The sequence below is a fragment of the Lycium ferocissimum genome, chromosome 4, assembly GCF_029784015.1.
Source record: "Lycium ferocissimum isolate CSIRO_LF1 chromosome 4, AGI_CSIRO_Lferr_CH_V1, whole genome shotgun sequence".
NCBI classification, from domain to species: domain Eukaryota; kingdom Viridiplantae; phylum Streptophyta; class Magnoliopsida; order Solanales; family Solanaceae; genus Lycium; species Lycium ferocissimum.
In genome coordinates, this window is record NC_081345.1 from 11,694,423 (window position 1) to 11,703,942 (window position 9,520).

The 9,520-nt window shown below is 39.0% G+C and overlaps 2 protein-coding genes across 2 annotated transcripts in view; one reads left to right on the forward strand and one right to left on the reverse strand.

The window, feature by feature from the left end:
* Positions 1–2,224: 2,224 nt before the first annotated feature.
* LOC132053743 (F-box/kelch-repeat protein At3g23880-like) lies at positions 2,225–3,431 on the reverse strand. The gene is made up of 3 exons (XM_059445848.1): positions 3,057–3,431; positions 2,693–2,969; positions 2,225–2,514 (listed from the first exon to the last, which is right to left on the reverse strand). Exons 1-3 carry the CDS (start codon positions 3,429–3,431, stop codon positions 2,225–2,227), a joined length of 942 nt encoding a protein of 313 aa, XP_059301831.1.
* A 2,683-nt stretch (positions 3,432–6,114) lies between these two features.
* LOC132053744 (uncharacterized) overlaps positions 6,115–9,520 on the forward strand; it is a 24,326-nt gene continuing 20,920 nt past the window's right edge. The window contains exons 1-3 of the mRNA XM_059445849.1: positions 6,115–6,469; positions 8,088–8,284; positions 9,060–9,110. Coding sequence (XP_059301832.1) covers positions 6,115–6,469; positions 8,088–8,284; positions 9,060–9,110 — 603 coding nt within the window. The remainder of the gene's footprint in view (positions 6,470–8,087; positions 8,285–9,059; positions 9,111–9,520) is intronic.

Sequence of the window (9,520 nt, forward strand, 5' to 3'; positions counted from 1 at the left end):
AGATAATAGAATATTTCCTTAATAATTAAGGGATATGCACCAAATTATTGTTCTAGTTATGTTTTTTCATGATGCAATGGAGTTTCTACTTTGATTCTCTATTTAACAAATGAAAAACATAAACCAGAAAAATTTAGCCTTCCCAAACCATTTCCACAGAAAAATTAGTTCTTCCTCTCAATCGTGAACTCAACTCACAATGTCATAATGTAGGGAATTGTAATACCAATCTCATAATTTAGGCAAGAACTGGCTGATGACCAAGATCAATAAAAATGAAATTCATTTGAGCTCATCTTCTCTAGATGCTTGGCATGAGTTAGTTTCCTGAGTATTTAGAACCAACCATTGCATAATGATAAGAAATACTTAACAAATTTGTTGATCAAGATGTCAACAAAGTTAACATAGTATCCAAAATCTTGGTCATCCATTATCTGTGAAACTGATTTACTATTTTCACCTTTTTATTTCATGTTCATCCGGAAAGTCAAATATTTACGTGAATGATCATACCATAATTTTGAACATTTCACATATAAAATCCACCTAAACGTCTGATCCTCTCATATGGGCTACACCTTAGCCACTAACAGCAGATGGATGCCTAAATCTGGCTACCAATTTAGTTTTCACAAGTGGCATTTGAACTATTTATGAATAGGACGGAGCATAAAAAGTTCCCTTGAAAATGTGCATATTCATCCAGATTTTCAAATTTACACAATGTAAGCTATACATAATGAGATTTCAGCTTACCAGTTCAACAATAATAAAGAAACTACAAGCTCCCCTCCTGCCCACACACACACATAAACAAGTTAAACAACATAGCCAAAAAGGCAGTAAAGAAGAAAAATCTATGTTAGTAATAAACCTGATAATGGTTTATGTCAATGCTTAACTTAGTCAATAAATAGTCATATTTACATTATACTCAGTTAAGAAGCCACTATCTAATACTGACCATAAAATCCTTAGACCTGTTTCACCTTTGTAGATCTTTTTACTGCAGTACCAACAAAACAGAGATGATGCAAGAAGCCAAATCTGGTAATGATGGTCAGTAACATCAAGTAGTAGAACCATATATATTAGTAACAAAGAAGAGAACTTCCTATCACCCAAGTGACCTAACCTTACATATGTCATTCAGAAGAGATCCAATTGTTCAAAATTTGGTATTTCACTATTCCAAGGTTGTAATTATGAAACTCAGGCTTAACAAAGACAAGAACTCACTGCTTAAGAAGGGTAGTAAGTTTACTGCTTGGGATATCATGCAGGCTATTGGTTCATTTTTCGCTCATCTGTTCTTTATGGTATACTTTATTTCTATTTTAGCAAGAAGTTATTCATCTAAGTATGTTTCGGCTTATTATTGTATTTGAGGCATTGAATCTTATTGGTCCTTTTTCAGTTTAAACTGATCATTGATAAGAGTTCAGACTTAGGGAAGAAAACTAGGACTAATTCATCCATTCTCTTTATATCTCTTCAAAAAGAAGGTAAGGTTAACAAACAAACAACTGTTTTGGTTCTGTGTCAGAACGAAGACAATGTTGCCAACCTGCTCATTCAAAGTTAAAACATAAGAATGCTTCTAAGCATAAAGGTTCAAAATCACATTATAGGCAATCCTCTACATTCGGAGCAAGCTTCCTACCAATGATCTGTCCAGGTTTACCACTCATCTTCCATTATGATTTTATAACTAAAAAATAATTTTGACCTTAACAGAAAGCAGAGTGACATAAGTTTTACAAATGTTTGGATTCAAAGACCGCCAGAACTTCAAAGTAACATCATATTACATGCAGTGTTCTTCATTTCAAATTTTCAGTTCCTTCAAATCATAATAAATAAGAATAACTTTCTAATTAGGCATAGTATCACTTTCATAAGCGCATCAGATACAACCCAGCAACCAAAGACAAACACAAGCAATTTAGTCAAACCTTAGAACTAATCATGAAAAATTGAAAGCCAACAACAAATCACAAAGTTGAAAGAAAATGCAGAGTGATCGGTAACAATCAGATAACCAATTATTCTCAGAGTGACTGAACAAGTACAGTAATGAAGAGATCGAAAAATGAAAAAAATCAATGGAGATAGTAAAGGAATTGAAGACTTGCAAGAACATTTTCGTTAGATCATTTTTTGAAAGCTCAAATGCATACATCTTGTGAAGGAGGAGCCCTCATCTAACCTTTTTCAGTCTTCATTGTTGTTGTATCGTTAGTTCTTTCTGCAAAAAAGGCCAAACTAGGCTTTCAATATAGATTTTTGCCTGATAAAAGGCATCATAGTTGGTAATCTTCGAATTTCTGATTGGGTCATCATTTGGATTGTAAACTAGGAATGATGATTCAAACATAAACAAAATTTCACCTTTATTTGACATACAAAAGGGAGGACGAAATAGATACCCCACAGGATTATCAGGAAAATTGACAGTAAACATCTTCGTCCAAGATTTTTTAACCCCATACTCCTTCATAACCCACACATCTGCATGAGTTGTCCGATAATTAAAAACAAAGCAAGATCACCTCCAACATTCCTAAAGATAGCGTATAATTAAAATCATTTTCCCTGTAGCATGGTAGCTCCACCTTTCCCCATTTCTCGTCAGCCAAATCAATACAAATGACATTCGTAGGATTATACAGATCAACACAAGAAGTACCAGTAGTCCAATGAAGCTCTTCATCCACAAGAGTCCAATGAAGCTTTTCATTCACAAGAGTACCCCACGTAGTGGGTAGATCCCCACTCCAACATTCATATATACTTCTCCAAGAATCACTTTTTAGACTATATATTTTGACCTTAACACATTGTAATTTGTTATGACTTATATTATTGAAAATATCCATTACGTTATAATCATCATGAAGCTCATCATATTCAAAACCATACATGATATAGTTACCAGGTCTAGGCTCAGTCAACTTCTTGAACTTCTTAATTGATGGATTCCAGAGTAAGAAGTTGTTTACTGAGCGGCTTACCTCAATGGCGAGACAAATCAACCCATTGACTTAACCCACAATCCAAATTGCTCTATGGGGATTTTTCATAAGATAATCCAAGTCAAATGCCTCAATAACAGAGTCATCAAGTAAAGAAGCAAGGGAACAGTTCTTAAGATCGGGTTGATCTACTTTCAAAACAACCTTATGGTAGGTATAGCCTTTATCATTAGCAGATATATTGAGATGAGCCTTGATAAATTCAGGGCTAGAGATTAAATCAAGCCATGATTTTGAAACACACTTAAATTGTAAAAGGAGTTTTACTGGTAGTCTTGAGAGGATGTCAGTGATGAGCTCGGTTGGCAGAACTGAATCTTGCTTTGAAGCCAAAGGAGAATGACTTTCATTAGCGGGTTTTTTGTGCTTTGGGTGCAGATGAGAGGCATCCATTAGAGTTTTGCAGAATTTTTTTTACCAGGTTTTGTGCTTTTTTGGTGGAAGTACTAGAACAAGACTTGTGCAAATAAAGAAAGTAGATGTGTAACGACCCACTAGGTCGTTATGAGCATTGTGACCATTTTACCTCTACCCGTACCCTTCCGAGACCAAGAATGAGCTTAATGAAAGCACAACGAGTTAGAAGTCAAAAAAATTGAGGCCTTGATTTCATCTTGTGTGTATATTGTGCATTGTTTGAAAATTTATTTCATTTCTGTCAGGGGGGGGAGAGGGGGGGGGGGGGGGAACTTAGTAATTTGATCACAGGTGAGTCTGTAGCATGGTTTTACATTAATTTTCATGTCTGGTTTGTGTTTTTAGGGTCTCGAATTGACGTTGAGATTTTGGGTGAAAATCTGGTGAAAAACCAGAGCTCACTGGTCGGATATGACCACTGCAGCGAGTGAAAAACAGTAGTAGAAAGCCCGCCATAACGAGGCGATAGTCGCTGCCGTAGGGAATCAGGGAGTTAATAAGGTCCGCCATAGCGGGAGAAGTTTCGCTATAGCGAGACCGCTGCAGTGAAATATTGACCGCTGCAGCGATCGACAGAAGGCAGAATCCCACTTTTATATTGTAATTTTTGAATTCATTCACCACATAACACCAAAAACAGTTCCCAAGAAAGTAAGAGGCGATTTTCCTAAGGATTGGGTTGGTTCTTCTTTTAGGGTAAGTCCTAACCTTTATGTTGTTTATTTCCTTTTCTTCTTAAAGTTCCATGACTAGTTAAGGCTCTTCAATAGTGAATGAAAATTCTAGAACCCTAGAATTGTTAAACCCTTGAATAATTGATGGGTGTTAGATTTTATTGTTGTTTATTCATCCAGGAGTGTAGATTATCACTTTCTAGGGTGAGAACTTGATTGTTAATGGTGGAAATTGCATATTGAGGCATAGGGTTCGCATAAAAATTGAAGCTTAGACTAAAATATATGTGAAAGGGATTGAATTGATTAGAAACCCATTAAGTGGGGATAGTATGACCATTGGAACCAAGATTATGATGAAATTGCAATAAGTGATAGCTCACCCATATGAAAAGGGTAGAAGTAATTGGATTTTCTTCACCAATTGTTGTTCTTGTTTGAGTAGATGATTTATTACTCACTTAGCATTACATTGCTAGACTTTGAAAATTCCAAAGCATTATGGAAGGGAAAAGCTATTGCGGAGTTGCTTGCATTGTTTTAGTTCTGCATCTGAGGTAGGTTACGGTTTACTTGAGTTAGACTTCGATTAGTTGATTGTATATGTAATAGAATTGATGGGAGACATCATGATTAGGTCTTCAGACATGACATCTGGTTGGATATTACTTAGGTTGGTATGATTGTTGAATTATGTGGGCTTGTCGCCATTACATTTTGTTTTGAAACATGAGGTGTATTGTGGTGACATGAAAAGGAAGGAGTTAATATTTACTCTTCTTGTTGATCGTGATGTTTGCATATTCATATTGTCATGAGTTGATTTATCTGAGTCTTGTTATAACTTGTGGCATGGTGCCTTTTACTCATTGACATTAACATTATTGACTGATCATGTTCCATATTGACTGTTGGACTAGAAATACGTTGAGATTCGTATTTTGATCAGATACAAAGATACTTATATATAAAGGCACATATGACAGGGGGTGAGGATGTGGCCTAGTTATGGGCCCGATCCGAGGTCGGCTCGAGCGAGTGGGTATTACGGACACCACGGGTCCCCCGTTGTGTCATGACTATTGGGAAAACAATACCATCAAAGATGTGTGTGGATGTGATACTATTATTATTGCATTGCATTGCATCAGACTTATATTATTCCTGTTGATGGTTGTGGCTAGACTTATCTTATTCCTGTGTTGGCTGATTTCTATTGATGACATTATTTAGTTATGTGTTGTTATGCCTATCTGCCTATCTTGTTAATTTTATGAATGTATGCATGATACTAATCTTAGTCGGCCTATGATATCTACCGGTACATAGTGTTCGTACTGATACTACCTTGCTGTACTTTTATTTGAATGCAGATTGTGTGCCAGAGACTTCGACCAGACCTTATATTTAGCTTGAGGCCAGTTCCTAATCATATCTAAGGGTGAGCTTCTATCCATTCCATGCCGCCGAAAGATCTTTCTTATTTTGGATGTCTATTTCATTTCAGACATTATAATTATTTCAGAGAGTTGTTCTTTCTTTAGACAGTTATGTTTTAGAGTCCTTGTACGATGACTTTCGGATCTTTGGGGCCGTAATAGCTAGGATTTCTACAGTTTATTTATTTATGGCATGATTAGACAAGATTTATGAATTAATTTTGGTTATTGATTTATGATTGTTTAAATGATTAAGTAATTGGTTAAGGGGATGGTTCGCTCACTAGGGGAATTATTATGGGTGCCACTCACGGCTAATTAGGTTTTGACAAAGTCGGTATCAGAGCCCTAGGTTCGTCGATCTGATTGTACAAGGACATGTCTAGTAGAATCTTGTGGATTGGTACGGAGACGTCTATACTTATCTTCAAGAGCCTATGGATACTAGGAAAATTAAAATTCTTTCTTTCCTTCATGCTACTTGATTCCCATTGGTATCTGGATAATTCAAATTGGTATCTGACTTTTCATTCTATTCTCTCGCCGATGGTGAGGACTCGTGCGAGGGCTTACGTGGAGTGTAGATCAGCTGGGTTGCCTCCGTTGACTTGGACCCAGTTCTATTCAGTTTTCTTGGAGAAGTACGTCCCCTGTACTTTAAAGGATAGGAGACGTGATGAGTTCAGTAACATTGATCAAGGTAATTTGTTAGTAGCAGCTTATGACGCCCGATTCAATTTGTTGTCTCGTTATGCTCTCCAGCTATTACCTACTGATGAGGAAAGAGTTAGGAGATTTGTGAAAGGGTTGAACATCGTTCTCAATTGTCAATCCTTCACCAGGGTCGGTGTGCTTCCTTTCAGGAGGTGGTGGATCATGCTAGGACCGTCGAAGGTGTTAGGTAGGATGGTTATAATAAGTACGCAGAAAAGAAAGCACGAAAGGGTGGTAGTGTCAGTGGCTCTTTCTCTAAGGCTGAGTTCCTGTGTTCACGGACGCTCCTGTTCTCTCAGCCATATAGGCTTCAGCCGAGGCCTATCGTGAAACCCGCCAATACTCTTCTAGTCGCCAGGTGGGTTCGCAGTGTATTTCCATATTATGGTGGTTATTCGGCTTCTTCCATTTTTGTTCAGCGTCCGACGCTAGACCGCGGATGCTTTAAGTGTTGTGAGATGGGGAATTTTAAGAGAAATTGTCCCAAACTTAGAAAGAGTGTCCAGTATGCACTTAGTTTCGAGTCTCACAGGCTCCGCCATCGCAGGGAGAGGATCTTATGTTTGAAACCGAACTCGTCAAGGCCGAGGTCACACAAACAGACGGTGGCACCCACCAAATAGAGTGGATTCCATTCAGCAAGCAGGAAATCACCACAAGCGGCACTGTGACAGAAAGCGGTGATCGTGGGGGTTCGGCAGCTAGTGACGGACGGGTTCATTATTATGTCTTTCCCTACAGACGGAGGCGGAGGTTCTGACACTATCATTATAGGTAACATCTCGCATTATCGCAGATGGCTTCGTATTGTTCTATCTGTGTCTACATTCTCTTATGTGTCCACATATTTCTTATGGGTCTTGATATGTTCTGTGATTTGCTTGATGCCCCTATACATATATCTACTTCAGTTGGAGACTTTGTGGTTGTAGATAGAGTTTATCGATATCATACTGTCACACTTATAGGGTATGGCATCTGGGTTGACTTAGTGATTCTAGACATGGTAGATTTTGATGTCATCCTGGGTATGAGTTAGTGAGCTCCTTATCGTGCAATTTCTAGATTCATGCCAAGACAAATACCTTAGCTATGCCGGGTGCCTAGACTTGAGTGGAAGGTAACCTTAGTCCCTCCCCAAAGAAAATTATTTCCTTTATTCGTGCAAATAAGCTAGTTTATGTGTATTTGGCTTTATTTGGCGCATATCCGTGATACTAAGTGCAGGGTCTATCTATGGAGTCGGGCCCCGGTAGTGTGTGAGTTTGGGGAGGTGTTTCCGTAGATTGCTGTGTGATGCCACCAGACCGTGATATTGATTTCTGCATTGACTTAGAGCCAGGGACCCACCCTAATTCTATTCCACCATATCGGATGGCCACCAATAGAGTTGAGAGAAATGAAAGAACAATTTCAGGATCTTCTTAGTAAGGGTTTTATTCGTCCGAGTGTCTCCTGGTGGGGTGCTCCTGTTCTATTCGTAAAAAGGAAAGATGGGACTATGAGGATGAGCATTGACTACCGCCAGTTAAATAAAGTCACCATCTGAAATAAGTACCTCATCCCTCGTATTGATGATTTATTTGATCAGCTTCAGGAGGCTTCCGTGTTTTCAAAAATTGATTTGAGACCGGGTTATTACCAGTTGAAGATTTGTGCCGAAGATATTCCTAAGACATCCTTCAGGACTAGATATGAGCACTATGAGTTCCTTGTTATGTCTTTTAGGCTTACAAATGCCCCAGCTGCTTCATGGATTTGATGAATGGCAATTTTTAAGCCATACTTAGACTCTTTTGTGATAGTGTTTATTGATGACATTCTTGTTTATTCGAAGAGTAAAGAAGGTTATGAAAAACACTTGAGGATTGTTCTTGGGTTACTAAGAGGCAAGGAGTTATATGCCAGGTTCTCTAAGTCTGAGTTTTGGCTTGAATCTGTATCATTCTTAGGCCATGTGGTGTCCAAAGAGGGGATTATGGATGATCCTAAGAAGATTGAGGCAAAGGAGAGATTGGGCTAGCCTACATCGCTGACGCAGATTCAGCCTTCGGGGGTTAGCCAGCTTACCGTCGGTTCTAGTGGGTATGCTTTTGCTTCGCATTTGACTTGTTTGACTCAGAAAGAGGTACCTTTTCAGTGGTCCGACAAGTGTGAGGAGAGCTTCCAAATGCTCAAGACTTTATTAGCTACAGCTCTAATTCTAGTATTGCCTGTGGAGGGCAAGTGTTTTTTAGTTTATCAAGGGATGCTTCACGTTCGGATCGGGTGTCGTGTTGATGCATGAAAAGAGTTTATCGCTATGCCTCCAGATAGCTAAAAATTCATGAAAGGAATTATCCCACTCATGACTTAGATTTGGCAATGGTGGTTTTCGCTTAAATATTTGGAGGCACTATCTCTATGGTGTCTATTGTCAGATTTTCACCGATCATTGCAAGATGTCTTTACTCAACGGGATCTTAATTCTAGGTAAAATGGAGACGGATAGAAGCCGCCATGATTATGACATCACTATTTTGTATCATCCTAGTAGCAAACGTTGTAGCGAATGCCTTGAGTAGGAAATCTTCTAGTATGGGTAGCTTGGCTCGCTTGATTATTGCAGCGCCTGGGTCGTGAGGTCCAGACTCTAGCTAACAGCTTTACGAGGCTCGATATGTCCGATTCGGGCAAAGCGTCGAGGCTAGATTATCGTTTCTAGAAAGCAGATTAAGGCAAAACAATTCAAGGATGCAAGTTTGTGTAAGATCCGTGATAAGGTTTTGAATGTACAGGCCAAGGAAGCCATGATTGAGCAAGCGAGGGGTCTGAGAATTAAGGGGAATGTTTGTGTTCCTCGCGTCGATGACTTGATTCGGGCGATTTTGGAGGAGTCCCACGCTCTAGATACTCTATTCATCCCGGTGCTACCAAGATGTATCGTGACTGAGGCAAGACTATTGGTGGGCTAGGGATGAAGCGTGATATTGTTGGAGAGAGTTTGTTTGCGATCTAAACTCCGCCAGGTTAAGTACGAGCACCAGAGACCCGAGGGTACGCTTTTCGAGGATGCCCATTCATGAGCGGAAGTGGGAGAGGATAGCCATGGACTTTGTCGTTGGTCTTTCGAAGACCTTGGGAGAGTTTAATTCACCGTGGGTCATTGTTGATAGATTGATCAAGTCCGTCATTTCATACGGCCGCATCACCTATACCGCTCATAAGTTGGCCCGTATTTATATCCGAGATTGTTCAT